General features: G+C 36.0%; 1 protein-coding gene across 7 annotated transcripts in view; it reads right to left on the bottom strand.

Moving 5' to 3' along the window:
- ERCC6L2 (ERCC excision repair 6 like 2) overlaps nucleotides 1–23,716 on the bottom strand; it is a 170,803-nt gene that overhangs the window by 52,137 nt on the left and 94,950 nt on the right. For all 7 annotated transcript variants that reach the window (XM_077148717.1, XM_077148711.1, XM_077148716.1 and 4 more), the window contains 3 exons: nucleotides 17,798–17,950; nucleotides 13,179–13,259; nucleotides 9,901–11,071 (listed from right to left, as the gene is read on the bottom strand). In XM_077148717.1, coding sequence (XP_077004832.1) covers nucleotides 9,901–11,071; nucleotides 13,179–13,259; nucleotides 17,798–17,950 — 1,405 coding nt within the window. The remainder of the gene's footprint in view (nucleotides 1–9,900; nucleotides 11,072–13,178; nucleotides 13,260–17,797; nucleotides 17,951–23,716) is intronic.

Raw genomic sequence — 23,716 nt, 5'->3', positions numbered from 1 at the left:
ACAAGATATATATAAACCTGACCTCAAAATACAAGAATGTGGATAGGATACATATATAACCACAAACTGCATGACATCAAGGTCTGAGAGCAGGAGACCCCCACGGTAGCCAACATATATTTACTGGAAAGCACAATGGGCCAATTTGAGATCAACAGCTGAGACCGGGAAGGTTTTATACTCTCTAATGCTGAGTGGGTGAGAGAGGCTTGTAGTAAGAAGGGCTGAAGGGACTGGAGTAGGCTGGCCCCTAAGAATTCCCCAAACTACTGACAAGGGCTCCAATACAGGTCAAGGCCCCACATACAATGAGAAAGTGCTAGGAGGGAATAGAAATGAGCAAGATAGGAACAGGGATGAAGGAAAGAGATGGTCTAGAGCAAAGCAAAGAAACTTAAGGAAATCCAAAAAGCAAGCCACCACATTTTTAAACATATAAAAAAATAACAGACATCCTAGATCCTGCTTCATTTAAAGAAATCCAGGGAAAATAATTTAATATAAAAATGAGCAACAGAAAAGTATCAGGATGAAACTCATAAAAGTTACTGTAAGAAAATAGAAATAAGGAGCAAAATAATATCCCTACAATGAAAACAAGCCAAAAAGATGAGCTCACAAAACAGATTAAAACTAACCTATCTCAAAATGAGGTAGATGTTAAGAAAATGATAAAAGACATGAAAACAACAACAATCCACATAAGAAAAACTCAGAAATGAGGGACAGAACTCAAGAAAGACTTAGAAATAAAAAAAGTTATTTCAGAAATTATGTCTTAAAAAAGTTATCTCAGAAATTATGTCTAAAATAAAAAAGGAAAATAAGAGGAAATAAACACAACAATACCTTAAGAGACAGAGAAAGAAATTTGAAACAAAACAAAAAGAAATGAAGAAATAAAGATTTGAGAGAACGTGACAAATACTGAAGACAGGCAAAGATTGAACATTTCAGTAAAAGAAGTCCCTGGAAAAGAAAGCCAAACCAAAGGAACAGAACAAATAGCTCAAGTCCTTATATAAGACAGCTTTCCTGAAATAAAAATCAAGTTGAAATTGTACTGTGAAAAAAAAAAAAGAAAGAAATTGTACAGTGCATTGACCCAGCTATTAATTCAGAATGAGTAACACCAAAATACAATCTAATAAAAGTATTGGATTATAAAGAAGAGAAAAAAGGAAACAAAATTCCTTTTTGACATCAAGGGAATAAAAAACCATGACATAACACTTCATGCCTATATTAGTTAGGGTTCTCTAGAGAAACAGAACCAACAGCAAATACTCACAAACATAAAATTTATAAAAGTGTCTCACGTAACCATGGGAACGCAGAGTCCAAAATCCGCAGGTCAGGCTGTGAAGCTGACGATTCCGATGGAGGGTCTGGATGAACTCCATAGAACAGACTAGCTGGACGAAGCAGGAATAGAACCTGTCTCTTCTGAATCCTCCTTAAAAGGCTTCCAGTGATTAGACTGAGCATAAACTCATTGCAGAAGACACTCCCCTTGGCTGATTACAAATGGAATCAGCTGTGGATGCAGCTGACATGATCAGGATTTAATTCTATGAAATGTCCTCATCGCAATAGACAGGCCAGCACTTGCCCAAACAGACAAACAGGTACCACCACTTGGCCAAGTTGACACATGAACCTGACCATGACAGTCCACCCCTTGTCAACTTGGCAACTATACACATTACCTTAAACCATACCTAATTTCTAAATAAAAAATAATAAAACACCCATTTTTTTTTCCACCTAACAATACTCAACTGTCCTGCATATAACTGGAAACACATTAAATCTCTCCAGAATAGAGAGTTCTTGGGTAATGTTCATTCTTAAACTTGGTATCTTATAACTTAAATAGTACAACATGAACAAAACAGCATTACAGTCCTCATTTCTGTAACTGATCATGTGGTCATAGTTCATATTTATCACTACCTTCTTCCACTACCCATTCCATGTTCCCTTCACCCTCAGCAAGCACTTCAGCTGGCCATGGTTCTCGCCTGGTGGGGTGACCCAAACCTTCATTCCTGAAGTTTCAGAGCCATTGGCAGTCCTGCCTGGATTGGGTTGTTGCAGTTTTCCATTGATTTTAATCACAGGGCAAGGCAGTACTAAAAGATGCCCTAGGGGATCTCCTATATTCCAAGAAAACTCTTCTTTACCTCCATTATGTAGTTGCAGTCTTATTTCCCCCTGATAGTCAGGGTCAATCACCCCAGACAATAATGTAATCCTCTTCTTGGCTTGTTAATCCAGGGCCATAAGTAGTCCAGAGTGACCAGGTGGCAGTCTTAGATTCCAGTTCAATGGAATCACTGTTGTTTCTCCTGGTGGAAGCACTCCCCACTTTGGAACTAAAACCTGTAGGCCAGCAGAGCTCAGGGTCGCAGGGACAGGAAGCAAAAATTTTCCTAGTGGATCACTAGGGGTAATAGTAAGTGGTACCACTCCCATTTCCACCCCTTGGTTCCTGGACCCATGGATCCTGGCTATGGGAGAAACAGCACCATAAGGTGGACGCTGATTCAGAGCATATACAGCTTCCTGGAGAACATTACCCCAGCCTTTTAAGGTACTGCCACCTAGTTGGCACCATAATTGAATTTTCAAAAGGTCATTCCACTGTTCTATCAATTCAGCTGCATCTGGATGGGGAACATGGTAAAACCAGAGAATTCCATCAGAATGTGCCCATTCCTGCACTTCATTTGTTGTGAAATGTGTTCCTTGATCAGAAGCAACACTGTGTGGAATACCTTGATGATTGATAAGTGATTCTGTAAGCCCATGGATGGTAGTTTTGGCAGAAGCATTGCGTGCAGGGAAAGCAAACCCATTTCCAAAGTATCTGTTTATTCTAGTTAGAACAAATTGCTACCTCTTCCATGAAGCGAGTGGTCCAATGTCATCCACCTGCCACCATGTAGCTGGCTGGTCACCTCGGGGAATGGTCCCATATCGGGGACCGAGTGTGGGTCTCCGCTGCTGGCAGATTGGGCACTAAGCAGTGGCTGTAGTCAAGTCAGCCTTGGTGAGTGGAAGTCCATGTTGCTGAGCCCATGCATAACCTCCATCCCTACCACCATGATCACTTTGTTCATGAGCCCATTGGGCAATAACAGGAGTTGCTGGGGAAAGAGGCTGACTGGTATCCACAGAACGGGTCACCTTATCCACTTGATTATTAAAACCTTCCTCTGCTGAAGTCACCCTCTGGTGCACATTCACATGGGACACAAATATCTTCATGTTTTTAGCCCACTCAGAAAGGTCTATCCACATACTTCTTTCCCAGACCTCTTTGTCACCAATTTTCCAATTATGGTCTTTCCAAGTCCCTGACCATCCAGCCAAACCATTAGCAACAGCCCATGAGTCAGTATACAAATGCACCTCTTGCCAGTTCTCCTTCCAAGCAAAATGCACAACCAGGTGCACTGCTCAAAGTTCTGCCCACTGGGAGGATTTCCCCTCACCACTATCCTTCAAGGACACCCCAGAAAGGGGTTGTGGCACTGCAGCTGTTCACTTTCGGGTGGTACCTGCATATCGTGCTGAACCATCTATAAACCAGGCCCAAGTTTTCTCTTCCTCAGTCAATTCACTGTAAGGAACTCCCCAAGAGGCCAAGGCTCTGGTCTGGGAAAGAGAAGGTTATGTGGCAGAAGCGGAGACCATGGGCATTCGGGCCACTTCTTCATGTAACTTACTTGTGCTTTCAGGACCTGCTCTGGCCCTACCTCTTATATACCATTTCTATTTTACAATAGAGTGCTGCTGAGCATGTCCAACTTTATGGCTTGGTGGGTCAGACAACACCCAGCTCATGATAGGCAAATCAGGTCTCATGGTAACTTGGTGGCCCATGGTTATGCATTCAGTCTCTACTAATGTCCAGTAGTGGGCCAAAAGCTGTTTCTCAAAAGGAGAGTAGTTATCTGCAATAGATGGTAAGGCTTTGCTCCAAAATCCTAAGGGTATGCATTGTGATTCTCCTCTAGGGGCCTGCCAAAGGCTCCAGATAGCATCTCTATTTGCCACGGATACTTCCAGCAACACTGGATCTGCTGGATCATATAGCCCAAATGGCAGAGCAGCCTGTACAACAGCCTGGACCTGTTGCAGAGCCTCCTTTTTTTTTTTTTTAATAATTATTTTATTTTTTAAAATACTATAAAACACCAAACGCAAACATTCCTATTTTGATCATTCTGTTCTACATATATAATCAGTAATTCACAATATCATCACATAGCTGTATATTCATCATCATGATCATTTCCTGGAACATTTGCATCCATTCAGAGAAAGAAATAAAACGAAAACAGAAAAAAAAATTTATACATACCATACCCCTTATTCCTCCCTTTCATTGATCACTAGCATTTCAAACTAAGTTTATTTTAACATTTGTTCCCCCTATTATTTTTATTCCGTATGTTCTACTCGTCTGTTGACAAGGTAGATAAAAGGAGCATCAGACACAAGGTTTTCACACTCACACAGTCACACTGTGAAAGCTATATCATTATACAATCATCTTCAAGAAACATGGCTACTGAAACACAGCTCTACATTTTCAGGCAGTTCCCTCCAGCTTCTCCATTACATCTTGAATAACAAGGTGATCTCTACTTAATGCTTAATAACCTCCAGGATAACCTCTTGACTCTGTTTGGAATCTCTGAGCCACTGAAACTTTGTCTCATTTCAGTCTTCCCCCTCTTGGTCAAGAAGGTTTGCAGAGCCTCCTCTTGTTCAGATCCACACTCAAAATTAGCAGCTTTTCTGGTCACTCGATACATGGGCCAGAGTATCACACCCAAATGAGGAATATGTTGTCGCCAAAATCCAAAGAGACCAACTAGGCGTTGTGCCTCTTTTTTGGTCATAGGAGCGGCCAGATGCAGCAACTTATCCTTCACCTCAGAAGGGATATCTCGACATGCCCCACACCACTGGACACCTAGAAATTTCACTGAGGTGGAAGGCTCCTGGATTTCTGTTGGATTTATCTCCCATCCTCCGACACACAAATGCCTTACCAGTAAGTCTAGAGTAGTTGCTACTTCTTGCTCACTAGGTCCAATCAACATGACATCATCAATATAACGGACCAGTGTGATGTCTTGTGGGAGGGAGAAATGATCAAGGTCCCTGAGGACAAGATTATGAGACAGGGCTGAGGTAGGATAGTAAAAGTATATTGCTGACCTTGCCAGCTGAAAGCAAACTGTTTCTGGTGGTCTTTACTAACAGCTATTGAGAAAAAAGCATTTGCCAGATCAATAGCTGCATACCAGCTACCAGAGGATGCATTGATTTGCTCAAGCAATGATACCACACCTGGAACAGCAGCTGCAGATGAGCTGGTTGAGCTTATGATAACCCACTGTCATCCTCCAAGACCCATCTGTTTTCTGCACAGGCCAAATAGGAGTATCCTTTAGGATATTCACAGAAACTTCTACATCTGTCAGACAGCGCTTAGGTTTCTCATTTGAAACCTTAAGCCCATCCCTTTCACTCCTTAATGTATCCAGTGTATCTAACAATAACCAACCAATATTTCTATACCTCTTATTTCCATAAAACTCCGTGAGGGTGCCAAAAATGTTATTTTCCAGAGCCTGGCTTCGTACAAGTGAAAAATTAGGAGAATTGAATGGGGATATTTTGACTGTCTCTTTTGCCAACTCACTCCATGGATTGGGAATGTCATTCTGATTATAAGAATCAGAGTCCTTAGTGCCTTTGGGTCTAGTCAGAGTAGAAAACCATTCATAAGAGCCCAGTCTTAAGATTCTGCTTCTTTAGAATCACTCCTGACACCAAGTTGTATTAGTTAGAGTTCTCTAGAGAAACAGAATCAACAGGAAGCACAAATACAAAATTTGTAAAAGTGTCTCATGCAACCACGGGAATGCAGAGTCCAAAATCCACAGGTCAGACTGTGAAGCTGACGATTCTGATGGAGGGTCTGGGCGAACTCCACAGGAGAGGCTCGCTGGCTAAAGCAGCAGAGAGCCTGTCTCTTCTGAATCCTCCTTAAAAGGCTTCCAGTGATTAGATTAAGCATCACTCATTGCAGAAGACACTCTCCTCGGCTGATTCCAAATGGAATCAGCTGTGGATGCAGCTGACATGATCAGGATTTAATTCTATGAAAGTCCTCATCGCAACAGACAGGCCAGCACTTGCCCAAACAGACAAACAGGTACCACCACTTGGCCAAGTTGACACATGAACCTGACCATGACAATGCCAGAAGAAACTGAAGTTACATATTTAAGATACTCAAGGAAAGAAGTGTGAGCCAAGGACTTTATATCCAGGACAACTGACTTTCAATTAGGGCAGAAACTGTTATGAACAAGAAACTCAGGGGGATTTTATTCTCATGAAAACCTCCTGAGGAACCTACTATTATATAAGCTTCAAATAGCCAAAAGGACTGGAGAGACACTGACATTAAATATGGGAAACACCAAATATATTGTTACCTGTACAACCAAGATTAAATGAAGGCTAAGAGGAAGAAAGTTTATTATGCAATATCTGTATGTTCTGATAATGTATAGTACATTCATTTTAAAAAATAGGTGAGCACATATGCCAAAAAAAAAAGTTTTAATGTTTCTAGTAATCATTATGGTCATATTGACATTTTAATTTTTTGTAGTTGTGTAATATGGGATACAACAAATGAGTGATGATAGGTATGGTGGTTTGGAGCCCTGTTCCCCAGAAAAACACGTTCTTAAAATTAATCTATTCCAGAGATGTGAACCCATTGTACCTAGAATCTTTTAATGAGGTTACTTCAGTAAAGGTGTGGACCAACTCAATCAGGATGTGCCTTCATCCTATTGCTAGAATCTTTTATAAACAAAGTGAAATTCAAACAGAGAGAAAGCCATAGAGGGAGCAGTCAAAAGCTGAACATCAACAGAACTCAAGAGAGACAGGAGAGGCAAGGAAAGGCTGCCATGTGCACTGGCCATGTGGTAAAGGAGCCAAGGACCAAGGATCACTGACAGCCAGCCCCAGAATGCCAGTCTTTGGGAAGAAAGCATTGCCTTGATCATACTTGATTTGGATTTCACTTAGCCGCAAAACTTCAAGCCAATAAATTCCCATCATTTGAGCCAACCCACTGCATGGTATTTGCTTGAGCAGCCAAGGAACTAGAACAATGGGGTATTATAATTCAATAATTTTCTATGTGCTTGAGAACCAGGGTTGTCAGTATGGATGAAATGAGGTACAGATGTAATAAAGAGGCTAATAAAGGTGCTATGATTTGAATTGGAAGTATCAATATAAACTCAGGAGGCATTTTATCAGCATATATACAAATACAAAAACATATGTATTTGTAACACTTATACAAATACAAATGTATGTATATAGAAGTGTATGTAATATGTCCACAGCAAAGATCTAGAAATAAGACTAAGCCAGTGCCAATCATCATCCCACCAGATTCACACCAGATTACGGTCTTGAAACAATCTTTCAAACTAAAAGAAACCAGGACTTCTTAGAAAAATAACTGATTCTAGGACTAGAGCAAAAAAAATTTAAGACGATTCTGGAACTTCTGGTAATACCAGACAGCAAGGAAGTTTTCAGAGATGACCAGCATCTTGTCAAAAGCTCTCAGGAGCCAAAAAGCTCATGTCACTGGCCAAAGAAGGACAAGTGGGTCTCAATAATGATACTAATTGCAATGGATTGGAACTCATTAAATTAAATTCATAAATAATTAAAAAATGAATGGGTCATCATTAACAAACAACAGAGAACCAATTTATTATACTAAAAACTAGTAAATAAAAAAAGGAATTAAGTATTTTCCTGTCTTTTCTTTCTGAACTATACCACTGGGTAAGCAATAGTAGATGAAGGGAAGTATGTGTTTATAAAGCACTCTAACTAATAAATGAAAAAGAATGAGAGAACTAGAAAATTTCACTATTTTACTATTCTGAATGAACAAACAGATGTAGGAATTAAGCATCAATGGCCACTAAGATCGTAAAGAGAGAGACCAGCAAACACTTTGCGTCTACTATAAGAATAACCAAAGGGAACAAAATTCAGATTGAAGAAAACTCTATAGATGGCCCAGGTTCTTCAATATATAAATTGTAAGGAAATGAAAAGGATAGAGAAGGAATCATATAAATTGAGAGACTACATAAACATTTTTAAAAACACAGGCAACACTGCAAACACTGAAAAGGGAAATAGACACATATACCATAATAGTTGGAGACTTCAATTCACCACTCTCATCAATGGACAGAACATCTAGACAGAGGATCAATAAAGAAATAGAGAATCTGAATATTACTATAAATGAGCTAGACTTAACAGACATTTATAGGACATTACATCCCACAACAGCAGGATACACCTTTTTCTCAAGTGTTCATGGATCATTCTCAAAGACAGACCATATGCTGGGTCACAAAGCAAGTCTTAACAAATTTAAAAAGATTGAAATCATACACAACACTTTCTCGGATCATAAAGGAATGAAGTTGGAAATCAATAATAGGCGGAGTGCCAGAAAATTCACAAATATGTGGAGGCTCAACAACACACTCTTAAACAACGAGTGGGTCAAAGAAGAAATTGCAAGAGAAATTAGTAAATACCTCAAGGCGAATGAAAATGAAAACATAACATATCAAAACTTATGGGACGCAGCAAAGGCAGTGCTAAGAGGGAAATTTATTGCCCTAAATGCCTATATCAGAAAAGAAGAAAAGGCAAAAATGCAGGAATTAACTGTCCACTTGGAAGAACTGGAGAAAGAACAGCAAACTAATCCCAAAGCAAGCAAAAGGAAAGAAATAACAAAGATTAGAGCAGAAATAAATGAAATTGAAAACATGAAAACAATAGAGAAAATCAATAAGACCAGAAGTTGCTTCTATGAGAAAATCAATAAGATTGATGGGCCCTTATCAAGATTGACAAAAAGAAGAAGAGAGAGGATGCAAATAAATAAGATCAGAAATGGAAGAGGAGACATAACTACTGACCTCACAGAAATAAAGGAGGTAATAACAGGATACTATGAACAACTTTACGCTAATAAATACAACAATTTAGATGAAATGGACGGGTTCCTGGAAAGACATGAACAACCAACTTTGACTCAAGAAGAAATAGATGACCTCAACAAACCAATCACAAGTAAAGAAACTGAATTAGTCATTCAAAAGCTTCCTAAAAAGAAAAGTCCAGGACCAGACGGCTTCACATGTGAATTCTATCAAACATTCCAGAAAGAATTAGTACCAACTCTCCTCAAACTCTTCAAAAAAATCGAAGTGGAGGGAAAACTACCTAATTCATTCTATGAAGCCAATATCACCCTCATACCAAAACCAGGCAAAGATATTACAAAAAAAGAAAACTACAGACCAATCTCTCTAATGAATATAGATGCAAAAATCCTCAATAAAATTCTAGCAAATCGTATCCAACAACACATTAAAAGAATTATACATCATGAAAAAAAAAAAAACACAGGCAACACTAAACTACAATGCCTAGGAAGGCACATCTATGTGATAAAGCCATAAAATAGGTAAAGACTTACTGTAAAAGTCAGAAACACTGGTATTTAGAGGGGGAGGGAATTTTAATTCAGATGAGACACGTGGAGGGAGTCCTGAAATAATAGGCAAAGTTCGTCTTGACTTTTATCCTGCCTTCCCCTATATTTCCTCATTTGTGCAATGATGCATCTTGATTTTAGAGTTATTTTACAAGCTAATTCAAGAATCTCTTATAGAACTATTTGATTTTACAAAACAAACATTTAAATAAAAGTATTCAGGATGTATCTGTAGTTACCTAAAAATTTATCCATTGATTCATACATCTGCTCTTGATTGACAACTCTCTCATTTGAAAATTCCATGGGCTTTCTTGATATTGAAGTGATATTTTTCTTATAACGGCTTGGCAATTTTGAAGAAAAATGGATTCTACCTTTGATAGTTTTTGGTCTATGGCTCTGTTTAGAGAAACTGACATGGCTGACAGACAAATCATCATCTGAGGATGAAAAATCTTCAATAGCCTGAGAGTTACAATCTTCATCTTTTGCATACAGTTGGTTTGTTTTCTTCATTGTTTTGGAAAAACTGTAAAGCTCTCTTTTGCTTTCTTTTCTTTTCTTAAACCTCAAAGAACTAGTAGCTCTTTGCTTTTTTACTCGTGACTCAGAAGATATTTCAACATCATCAGACTCGTCACTGATATCACTAGTGTCCTTCTGTTTCACGATACAGTTCAGGGTTAGCTTCTTAGGATTTAATTTTTTTGAAATTGATCCTTTGACATCGTTCTTCCCATCATCACTATTATTTCTTATTTTTACACGGTTTTCTATTTCAGAATCTTCAGAGCCATCCAAGGGTGCCTTAAACCTTACACTATTCTTAGGAAATCTATGAGCTGTATATTGTGTGGGAAAGATGACATCACTATCTTCTGATTCTGTGACTGTCTGTAAAATGCAATGGTGCGCAGCTGTATTTTTAAAATTTTTCTCATCATCAGACTTGGAAGGAACATGTACTTTTAAAGCATTCTCACTTTTATCAAAAATACATTTTTTATTTGGATTTAGGATGTTAGTTGTTTTCTGAAGCTTTGAAGAACCAAGAAAGCCCTGACTTTTCTGGCAACCAACAATCATATTATCTTTGCTTTCTGTTGAAAGACAGTTGGGCTGCTCATCAGAACTTTCATCATCAGAGGCAACATTTCCATCACTATCCCCAACTGCTTTACATTTTGTTTCAAGCAATTTAGAGAAACCACACTGGAGTAAGGTAAGCTGTCCTGGAGAACCTGAAGATTTACTTGAATCAGATACTTTGTTTTTAACAGTCTCTATTATTGAGTTTCCCACTGATTCATTATCACTAAAATCACTGCAGAGATTACGTGCTTCTTTTGCCAATGGTTCTGCAGGTTGTTCTGGACCTCTGGGTTCTTGACAGTCAGACTCTCTAGGCTATATATGAAACAATGACAACAACATTAGAAAATATCAAGATATAGTATCAAATCTATCACACTGGAAGGGAATTAACTTCAGACATAATTTATATACAAGTATATAACTTGGTATTTTCTAACAGAACAGGTAAATGCAAAGGGTTTACTATTACAGTCTGTAACAGTCTTTTCTCTTTCAAGGTGAATAATCTGCCAATATAAATAAAAGTTTAAACTAGAGCACTATGTGATCAAATTATTTAAAAGGAAGACACAGCAGAGGGGTCAGCTTCTGAGATGTGGGGACCAAGGATCCTAGCCTCAAAAGGGAGAAGTACACAGTTCATTGCTTAAGAATTATTGGGGTTTATTGTAGTCCAGCAGATAGTTCCAACCATGCTTTAAGAATGGAACAAATTTGTAGGATTTAGCAAAGTAAAGAATTTACAGCTGGAAAATGGTTTTAACTGGATAAAAATAAAAGACCCAATAGGATCTTAATCACCAAAGATAAGGAAAATACTGAAGACATTTTGAAGTAAAATTTGCTATAAATTCAAATCCAATATTTAATTTTTTCACATCAACCAGAGCTGAATATACCCTAAAACTGAGGCTATAGATACGCTTTGTGGTAAGGATTTGGGGAAAGTATTATCTGGTAATATTTTTGCCAATATTTGATAGTTACATATTTCTGTAAATTTAGAGAAATGTTCACTCCAAATTAAAAATCATTGAGTTGGCATAAATTTATAGTTAAATCCCTAAAAACAAACAAACATGAAAAAAAAGCAGTGACAACAACAAAATCTACATGCATTCCTTACTTTAAAAAGGCCTTATGAGTTAAAAATACGGATAAAAAATAAATAATAAGGAGAACAAAGGTTAAAATAATTTGAGTAGATTGAAATACTAGTGGCTAATGAGAGGGAAGAGTAATATGGTATATGAGTTTTTTTCTTTTTTATTTCTTTGCTGGAGAGATGCAATTGTTCAAAAAAATGATTATGATGATGAATACACAATCACGTGATGTTATTATGAGCCACTGATTGTACACTGGTATAGAATGTTTATATGTTTGTTTCTTAAGATTTGACAATAAAAATATTTATTAAAAAAAGGACTTTTATAATGACAATGTAGATTTTGTTACATGTGAGATGACAAACTATTAAAAAAAAGATCAGGGGGTCAAGAACTCAAATCAGAATATCTGTCTGAATCAATGAAGGATTTTTAAAAATTTTTTATTCTGAAATAATTTCAATCTTAGAGGACAGTTACAAAAAACAATACAAACCCCATACAGAGAACTACAACATACTCTGTACACAGATACCCTGACCCATCAACTTTTAACATTTTACCACATTTACCATATCTCTTTCTCTATTTTCTAAACATTTGAAAGTAGTAGACTGTATACATTATGTTGCATGAACACTTACTACTTCAATGTACATTTCCCAAAAATAAGGATATTCACTTATATAACCACCATACTGCTCGAGTTCAAGAAATTTAACATTGATATAAAGCTTATAGACCATACTCTACTTTTTTTCATATGCCCCAAAATATCCTTTTGGGCATTTTCTCCTTCATTATTTGATATAGACCAGGATGATGTATTGCATTTAATTGTTATTGTCTCTCTTTTTTTTTTTTCCAAATGTACAACAGGAACTTTTTCATCTCAACCACTCCTAAGTATACTATTCCAGCAAATGAGTTTGAGGTGCATATTTAATAATTTTGAACATACACTGATTGCTATTTTACCATTTAATTTGAAGTTTAGTAAAAAATCAGTCATTGGGTCAGGTTGGTCACCTATATAGTGCATTTAATTTTGGATTTACAGTTTGGTATAGTTAAAATTCTATTTTAGATGTAAATGCTTGATGACTGATCCTGAATTTTTCTTATGATGTTAAATTAGCCTCAATTATGAATTTTACGGATAGCCCTCTGATTTTGTTTCCTTGACTTATATTTTAAGGATTTTTTTTTACACATTGAAAAACAAAGGAAAAAGGATAAGAAAACTTAAAATTGTCCAACTTATACATGTTTTCCAGGAGTTCTGGGCTTCAGATTCAAAAATTACTTACTCTTTCAAGTTCATGTGCTAGAGGTCCCTCTTTCAACCATGTTGTAGCTGTCATGATCCCCGCTTCCACCTGGCCTTCTCTCTGGAATGTCAGCAATACACAATTGAATGCAACAGTTGTGCAAAATAGGCAGCAAAAAACAGAAAAATAGCAGGAATGAAAGTAAACTGAGTGTTGCCTGCTTGAACTCTCAAAGTTATTTCTCAGTTTGCTAATTAAGGAACTTAGTTTATATAACATTCTAAAACATTCTTAATTATTATCTTAAAGTTTCCTTTTTCAGCTGTAGAAAAGTAATACTTATTGGTCATTCCATTAAAAGCACTACTAGGGGATGTGGAGTGAAAAAAATTTATCCAGTAAATTATATATATATATATAATTACAGTAAGGACTTATCAGCAATACTTCAAACACCACAGGTAATATTGAGTATTGGGAGCTTGATCTTCTAATCTATACTGATCATGAATTCATTCATTCAAAAATTTCACTGAGCCCTTAAGTATGGTAGACATCAAAATAAAAAGGCAATCCCCCCAGTATGAAACTATATTTTTTAAAAAGGCAATAATACAACAGGCTTGCTATATCTTTTGGGAAAGTATTTGTGCTTTTTAAATTTTTTGATACATCATTTAGCAGAGGTATCTAATAGCCTAGATTCTAGAATATTCAATTCTTTTTCAAAAGAAAATCAATTTATTTCTTTAAGGTTTCATTTGTTGAGAGAACAAGGGGAAATAACAGTACCACTACTGGAGTTATAAATGCCCAACTTATAAATATGCAGACATACCAATGGCATTTCAGCCACCAGTACCCAAGGCAAGGAGTGAAAATCTCCCTCACGGAACTCTAGAAAAATGGTAATTGTTCCTGAAGTGCCATGAGTCCCTTCCTCCGGATGCTCGCTGGCTATTACTACAAGGGTGTGGGGGGCTGGTTCCCAGTTCTGCCATTTATCCCTTCAACAGGAGCTAAATGGCTGGAACAGTTGCAACGGGCAGCACCAGAAATCTTCAGGCTGTTGAAACTCTTTTGTGATAGGTAACCGGTAACTCTAGTCTTCAGGTACTCAGGCCAAACACCTTGGAGTCATCCTTAACTTTTTGCTTTTCTCATGCTTTTCACCTGATCCATCAGCAAATCCTGTCAAATCTAGCCCCTTCTCACATCACCCACCACTATCTCCCTGGTCCATCTCTTGGCTGGATATGCAATATCCTCTTTACTGGCTTCTTGCTTCTGCCCTTGTAATTCTACAGTCTAACTGTTGTTAGTTAATTTAGATAATGTAAATCAGACTATGTAATTCTGCTCAAAACTCTGTTTTTTGTTGCAAAGTAGAAGTTAAAATTACTACTTGAGCAGATTCTCTGCAACCTGTCCCATGTCATCTCTTTCTTTTTTTTTTTTTAATTTTTCAATCTCAGTATACACATGCATAGTAGTATTAGAATTGTTAACTAGTCCTGCCAATGGAAACAAGTTTATCGATTACAGTATAGTACTTATCCACCATTCTTTTTGTCTGTAGTTTTACGGACACCATTCATTTCCAGAATTACTTAGCACCATTTTTTCCCATCACTTTCACTGAGGCTGTCACATACATTTGTAGTACAGTTAGATTCTCTTGCCACATTTCGCATTCTTTATCAGCATGCCTCAACCTTCTAAATGTTTTTTTTTAATTTGCATACATTAGGATTTACTCTTTGTACTGTAAAATTTTAAGTTTTGAAAAAATATTTGTCATGTACTGACCATTATAGTATCACACGGAATAGTATCAGTGCCCTAAAAATTCCCCTATGCTTCACTCATTCATCCTTCTTACTCCAAATCCCTGGAACCACTGATCTTTTTACCATCTCTATAGTTTTGCTTTTTCTAGGTACCATATGTTTGGAATCATATGAGATGTAGCCTATTCAGATTGACTTCTTTCACTCAGCGATATGCATTTAACATGTGTCCATGCTTTTTTCATGACTTGTCAGCTCATTTATTTTTTATTCTTTTAAAAAAATTTATTAGAGAAATTTTGGGTTTACAGAACAATCATGCTTAAAATACAGGCTTTCCAAAGACCTCCCCACCGCCAACACTTGCATTGTTACAACTGATAGCATATTTTTTTATAATTCTATTTTTTTAAAGAATAGTTACATTTGTTACAATTGATGAAAGATTATTAAAGTACTATTAAGTATGTTTCCAGTTTACATAGGAACTGGGAACATACTTAATAGTTTTCCCCCGCTATTCCCCCTAATTTTTTTTCAGGCATGTCCTTATTACTCATCTCCCCATACGCTGGATGAAGGGACTGTCAGACACAAGGTTTCTATAATCATACCCACTCCATCTTTTGATTACTTTGCCATAGCCCATTTGGACTCCCTGCCATTCTGAAAATATGCTGGGCATGCGCCTTCCTCAGGGCCTTTACATTTGTTCCCTTTTATATAAAACACGCTTCGCTGTCTCACCCTCTTTCAAGAGTCAAATGCGACCTTCCTAGTGAGGGCTTCCTTGCCATGCCAACTAAAATTGCAAAGCTCTTTTCTTGCAGTCCCTATCTCCCTTCCCTGCTTTTTTTTTTTTTTTAACCTTAGCACATGTCACTATAATAAAACTTATATACTTCATTTATTTATTCTGTTTACCATTTGCCTCCTCAAAATAGAATGGAAACCTTGTGTAGGCAGGGATTTTTGTCTATTTTATTCATTTCCATATGCCTAGCTCTAGGAATAGTATCTGACAGATAGCAAATGCTCAATAAGTATTTGTGAAATGAACACTCAATATTTAACTCTAAAGGGAAACCATGATATAGATAAAAGAAACTCAATGTAAAGTAGAAATCATCAGGCTAAGAGGTTAAAGTGATAAATAAATTCAAATATCTATCTATTTTAAAAGGATTGTTAACAGTCTTTAAAAATAAAAACGTATCACATGAAGTGAAATATTTCTTTCATTTTATGCTGTATGTTCCCGTAATACAAGGCTTAGAATAACAGTATTTTAAAACAGCTTTCGGTCAAAGCAGCATGAATCTAACCAGGTCTGAATAATTTTAAATTTTTTATGTACAATGAGCAATTTTAACTCAAAATTTAAATTAAGTGCCTATGATGCGCTTAGCAAGAAGTTAAGTATATTTTACCACAAACAAAAGGTAAGACATGGATGGTAGAAAAACAAGACATACTTGGGACAACTTTTAAAAAAGAGAACTTTTCATTTAATAACCTGTCACTCTGATATGTCTTACATAAAACCTGCTTAATAAAGGATTAGGTATCAATTCTGATAAAACAGAGAACTAAACTGTTTTATATATGTCAAAAAACAGGATAAATAATAAAATGTTTGGTAGACAGTGACTTCAAGTTAGAAACATGAATATAGGCTGGTATATTGGGTAGTATTTTGAGATGGAGGTAGGATCTGAGCCAGGTCTGGACGACAAATAAGGCTACTGATAAGAAAAGAGGAATGGGAGAGAACATGACCATGAAAGAAACATGATGTTCAAAAATGAGAAGAAGAAAAAGAAAAAGGAGGACTTTAAATGGGCCACTCAATTGAGAATCAAATATAGTTACTGTGAAACAAAAGCTCAGCAATACAAATTAGACATTACATAATACTTCTAATATTTACAGAATATAAAAAATATATACCTTTCTCTTCTTAGACATCAGAGGTTTCTTTGAAGAACTAGTGAACTTGTTTGGCATATGTTTACTGATGTTACATATTTTTTACGGAAACATCCTCTTTCACCTTGCACTGAGATGATCTAAGCTCTTCAAGAGCAGGGATCAGTTGTTCCTAGAACTGTCTTTATGGGTCTTACTGAACGAAAGAAGTGTACTGAAGTGTCACTACAAAGTCCTAGGGGTTAAGGGTGACACCTATAAGTTCTCAACATCTCAGTTTCCTCATCTGTGAGATGAGGGGATGGGAAAGATGACATTTCAGGATTTTATGATACCCATATCAATATCAACTAGAAAACAGGTTAATAGCCTTAGTCCTTTAATATATTTAAGAATGTGAAGATTTTTTAAAAGATATACATATTTTGATTGAAGAATAAGAAACATCTGTATGCTGAGGATGAAGTAAGAGAACTGGAAATATTGGTGTGGAATTTTTATTGGGAACAGAAAACAAAAATCTCCATGATACAGAAGAGTGCATCTCAGAGAGTATTTGGTAACTTTTAATCAAAACACATTTTATATTTGTTTATTTAGTAAAGTCTTTTTTTAGTTCTTGACTTCCAGAGTTGTTTTCAAAATAATAAACTTCTCCTTGTCAGGCTGAAAATGGCCATGGAGGTTACACTATCTAGTATGCGCATATGTATTTGTGTGTGTGCATTATTTATAATTATGCATGGGAAAACCTTTGTTGAGAGGTACAATAATTCATTTCCTACTTCTCTAAAAGTAGAATTTCTAAACATAAGGCATTTTTAAAATAAAGAAAACCTAAAATTTCTCTGAAAAGGTACCAGCAATTGTATTTCAAAGTTCCTGAGGGAGAAAGACAGTGTTAAATATTAACAAAAAGGTCAAAGTACAATTTCACACCTCTAGGATGTCCCTCGTAAGACAAGACCCTTGGGATCTTAGTTTGAAGAGGTTATGAATCCCAAAAAGCTCTCCCCGGTGTTCTTTTGATCCTTGAACTGCTTCAAAGTATCGCTTGGCATTTTCACTTCCAACCACCACACAGTGCAGTTGCTAAAATAGAAAAAACACAAGATATTTTTGAAGTGTTTGCTCCAACAATATGTCAGAATTTCCTGGCATTCCCTATATATACACAGCTTTAGCTGTAGCAGGCAGAATCTCCTTAGGGAGGAAATTTTGTTTTAATTTCTCAGGCAGATGTTGCCATTATGGTGAAATAATAATAATCTGGCCAGTCTTACTGAAGCAGAGATTTTACATTTCTCATTTTATCTGTTTCCCAAAAGTGAGTCAAGATGACAAATGTATGGTAAATTCACCTGACAAAAAAATGTTTAATAATAAAAGCATACATCTGAATACATGTTTATCCTTAACAGACTCTTACTATGATAGGAACTACCAAAATTGGCAGAAAATAATTCCTACATTACTAAAGTTAAATTATTATCTAAAGTAATTATATGATAACCATGTTGGAGGCAAACTAATTGTGACCATGTTACACTGTCAACACTGCAAAAATCCAGGACTGTCTATTCCAGAACTTCATAAAATATATTATCTCTGTGTTTGGCTTCTTTTACTAAACACGTTTTTGAGATTCATCCATGGTGATGCACGTATCAGTAGCATTCTCCTTTTTATTGCTGTTATACAAATATCATTATATATAAAATATAGTATATAACATTATGTCCAAGTCCTGATGGACACTTGGGCTGTTTATGCTCCTAGGCTTAACCTTCTACAAGTCTTTGTGTGGATATGTGTTTTCAATTCTCCTGGGTAAATACGTGAGAGTGGAATTGCTGGGCTATGCATTACAAAAAACTACCAACTATTCTCCAAAGTGGTTTTATCATCTTACATTCTTGCCAGCAGTGTATGAGAGTTTCAATGACTACAAATCCTTGACAACATTTGGTATTATTGGTCTTTTTAAATTTAACCTTCCCAGTGGGTGTAGTGATCTCTATGGTTTTTAATTTGCAATCCCTCGAGAGCTAATGATGTTGAGAATCACTTCACATGCTTTTTGGCAATTTGCATATCTTCTCATGTGAAGTGTTGGAATTTTTTTGCTCACTTAAAAATTTGGTCTGGTCATCTTTTATTATTGATTTGTAGGAAATCATTTGTCCTGGATATAAGTTCTTTGTCAGATATAGTTATTGCAAATATTTTCTTCTTCTCTGTGGCTCTCTGTGTTAGTTAGATTCAGCTGTCAACTTAGCCAGGTGAGCATACCTAGTTTTGTTGCTGCGGACATAAGCCAATGGTACATGAACCTTATCTGTTGCTAATTAAATCTGCAGTCAGCTAGGAGGCGTGTCTGCTGCAATGAGTGACGTTTGACTTAATTGGCTGGTGCTTAAATGAGAGAACGCAATGTAGCACAGCCTAAGCAGCTCGGCATTCCTCATCTCAGCACTTGAAGCTCAGCCCAGGCCTTCGGAGATGCAGAAAGAAGTCACCTGGGGAAAGCTGTTGGAACCCAGGGGCCTGGAGAGAAGACCAGCAGAGACCATCCTGTGCCTTCCACGTAAGAAAGAACCTCAGTGGAAAGTTAGCTGCTTTTCCTCTGAAGAACCAACAAAATAAATCCCCTTTTATTAAAAGCCAATCCGTCTCTGGTGTGTTGCATTCCGGCAGCTAGCAAACTAGAACACTCTCCTTTTCATTTTTTTAACAATGCTTCTGGAGAGGAAAATATTTTAATTTTGATGAACTCATTTTTTTTGTCTTTTATGGTTAGTGCCTTTGTGTCTTCTCTAAAAAAAATCTCTGACTGCTCTAATGTTGTAAAGTTATTTTTTCTTGTAGATTAATAATTTCAGCTTTTATGTTTAGATCTATAATTCATTTCAAGTGATTTTGCAAGATGTTAATTTTTTCCATATAAAATGGAATATCTGCTTGTTAGCACCATTGGTGAGAAGATTTTTCTTTCTCTATTACTACCTTGAGTTCTTCTTCAAAAGACCAATTGACCATATATGCATTATCTGTTTCTAAGTTCTCTATTCTGTTCCAATAATTCATTCATCTATCATTATGTCAATATGATACAGTAGTTTTATAGTAAATCTTGAAATCAGATAGTGTAAGTCCTCCAACTTTGTTGTCACTTTTTTTCAAGATTATTTTGGCCACTGATTATCCTTGTATTGTTACCTAAAGTTTATTATAGACTTATTGATTTCTATATAAAAAGCCTGCTTGGATTTTGATTAGGATCATGCTGAATCTATAGATCACTTTGGAGAGAATTTATATCTTAAATATATTGAGACTTTCTATCTATGAAGATGGTATGTCTCTCCATTTACCTAGGACTTCTTATTTCTTGTGAACATTTTAGTGTTTAATGTAGAGTCTGACACAAATTTTGTTTAGTTTAGTCCCAATTATTTTGGTTTTGACACTATTATTGTCATTGTTTTAAAAAAATTCACTTCCAATTTTTTGTTGCTAGCATACAGAAATACAATTGAGTTTATATAGTGACCTTATATCCTGTGACCCTACTTAAATCACTTACTAGTGTCAGTGGGGTTTTTGTAGATTCTTTAGAATTATCTATATACACAGGCATGATGCCTGAGAATAAATTCAGTTTTATTTCTTTTACAGTTCTCTTTCTTTCTTTCTTTTGTTCTTCTTGCTTTATTGCAACAGCTAGGCCTTCTAGTTCAATGCTGAACAGAGGTGTAAGAGAGGACAACCCAACCGTAGGAGGAAAGTGATATATCTCCTATGAAGTATGAGACTAGGCCTAAGTTTTCCATAGATATCCTTTTCAGACTGAGGAAGTTCTTACCTATTCCTAGTTTGCTGAGAGTTGTTATCACGAATTTGTACTGAATTTTATCAAAAACCTTTTTTGCTTATATTGATATGATCATATGATTTTTCTTTGTTCTGTTAATGAGGTGAAATTCATGGGTTGATTATTAAATATTAAGCCAACCTTGCACTACTGAGATAACTCCAATCTTTCATGGTGTGTTATCCTTTTTACCTACTGCTGGATTCAATTTGTTAATATTTTGCTGAAGATTTTACTTTTATGTTCACAAGAGATTTGGTCTGTAATTTTCTCTTCTTATAATGTCTTCATCACATTTTGGTATCAGAATTCATTTTTATAATACAAGTTAGAAGTTTTCCCTCCTCCTTCAGCTTCAAAAAGATTATATGTTTAATAGAATTTACCACTGAAATCATCTGGGTTAGGATCTTTCTTTGTGGGAAACCTTTGGATTGCAAATTTAGTTTCTTTACAAAATAGGATTAGAATTTTCCTTCCTTTGAAGTTATTGCTCAGAAGTTTCATGTGTCACTAATAAGAAGTTACATGTCTATCTAATTCTACTGCCTTTAAGAATTTATATGTCTATCTAATTCTACTGCCTTTGCAGGATTTTTTTTTCTTTCCAGAAAATTTTATCTCTGGAAATTTTAAGGATTATTCACTTTATCCTTGGTGTTTTAAAATTACAGAATGGCTTCTTGTTTTCTACTTTAAAATTTATTTGGGGGTTCTTCCCTTCTCTTTTTTCTGTTCCAGCTGTAAGACTGTTATGGGAACTACTATTTGTGACAGTATCTATTTCTCCTAACGTTTCTTATATGTGTTCTACCACTTTTTTGCTCTATAATCTAGGAAAATTGCTTGAACTTTCCTTTTAAATGAAGAATTTTCTCTTTGCTACTGGATCCATCTCTGGAGTTTTCCATTTTCTGGATCTCTAATGAAACTTTTTCCTAATGGTCTGTTGTTTCAAGGCTCCTGCAACTTCATTTATTTGAAGATATTTTTATATATCTTTATAAATCTACTTTACTTTTTTTCTCTAATGCCTACATTCATTTTCTATGGTTGCTGTAATGAATTGCTACAAGTGGGTGGCTTAAAACAACAGAAATTTATTCTCTTGGGGTTCTGGAGGTCACAAGTCTAAAATTAGTGTTACTGAGCAGATAGCAATGTGATGGCAGTGCTACTCTCCCTCCAGAAGTTCTAGGGTGAATCTGTTCTTTTCCTCTTTTGGCTTCTGTTGGCTACCAGCATTCCTTAACTTGTGGACACTATCACTCCACTCTCTGCCTCCACGGTCTCATTCTTTTCTCTTCTGTCTGTGTCAAATCTCCCTCTGCCTCTTTCTTATAAGGACACTTGTGATAGTATTTAGGGCCCTCCACAATAATTCAGGATAGTCTTCCTGACTCAAAATCCTTAACTTAATCACATCTGCAAAGACCCTTTTTGTATGTAAGGTCACATTTACAGGTTCTGGGGATTAGCACCCAATATCTTTGGGGGACCACTACAGTACCTCTTTCATAGTGGATATTTCCTTAAACTCAGTAATTATTCTTGGTTGAGTGTTTACCTTTGCTTTTTTTTTTTTATTCCTTCTTAATCCATCTTTAACTATCTTAAGGACTTATCTCAGTCTACTCTAGTGATTTTTGGGAGGATTGCAAGTATTTAGTCTTTCAGATAAGGAAGAGAACAGTAAAAATTTAAAGCTCTGTCTTGGTTCTTTACTCCCAGGATCTCCACTTATTGTTCACACTTGAGAATTGACATTTCTGTTGGCTGCGATTTGGTCATGTGGGGTAAGATTGTAAGGGTTAAACCACCTTGTTGCATCATCAATGATACCCCAAAGAGGGAGTACTACAGTTACTCCAAGGCTCCCTTTTCATTTTAGTATTTGCTAACTCTAAACTTGGAATGTCCAGAAGTTGCATCAATAGCCTTCTCCTGATTAAGTTTCGTGTGGCTTCTTCTTTCAGTCTGATCCCAACAGCCTTTTACCTTTCATGATTCCTAATAATTTTTGAGCCACAAGGAGAACTCTTTTTGCTTTCCAACATTTTCATAGTTGTGTTCTTTTTTTCTTTTAGATTACTTTTGGATTTTTTTTACCACAAGAGATTTAAGGTACACTTGGGAGGCTAGAGTGTATGCTCCATTTGCACCATTGGTTTAAATTCCAAACATTTTTAAACCATATTTAATACCTTGTATTCACATGATTGCCATATCTTTATTTGTATCCGCTAACTTGTATGGTTGACTCTTTCCTAAATGGCTCACATTTTAATAATATTTAATAAGCAATTAGGTCATACAAAATTCTAAAAACTTCAATTATACTCACCTTTTGAAGCTTTTTTCCCCTCCAACAGGCCATTTTATTTCATGACATGAGTCAGATGAATGAGTAAAAAGGAAACGTACATACTAACAGAATTGAGAAAAATTAGCATAGGATTGAGGAAACATTCTTACTTGCAACAAGTCCAAGATGGCATTTTAAAGAACTATTTCTAAGATGAAAATAAAAACCACATCCTACTTTTTCCCAAGATTGGTTAAATTTGTCTGAAAAATTTTTTCAACAGTTGTGTTATCTAAAGAACAAAAAGATGAAAGTCTTCTTATAGAACCAAATGCTTTAAGAAAATAACAAAAACTGCTGTGTATGATTCTTTTTTTAGAATTAAGAAAATAGCATAAATTTAAGATTGGATCATTCTTAGGTTAACTATCACCACATGTGGCATATGTTTGCTCTTAAACAGATGCCAACTGAATATATAGGGAACCATCCAAATTTAACATTTATAATTAAACTTGAACCTCAAACCAGATCTTCCCAAGTGAGCAGTTATAAACTAAATACACTTTGTTTATTTACAGGCATAAATGGAATGGTAACTGATATCTTAAGAGTTAATGTAATTTTAGATGAACACTGAAAACACTAGCAGTGTAGTTAACACACTTGAGTTCTGTTC

The sequence above is a fragment of the Tamandua tetradactyla genome, chromosome 2 (genome assembly GCF_023851605.1).
Source record: "Tamandua tetradactyla isolate mTamTet1 chromosome 2, mTamTet1.pri, whole genome shotgun sequence".
Classification (NCBI taxonomy): domain Eukaryota; kingdom Metazoa; phylum Chordata; class Mammalia; order Pilosa; family Myrmecophagidae; genus Tamandua; species Tamandua tetradactyla.
The sequence above is the reverse complement of the archived record's forward strand: the minus strand, read 5'-3'. Positions and strand labels throughout refer to the sequence as shown.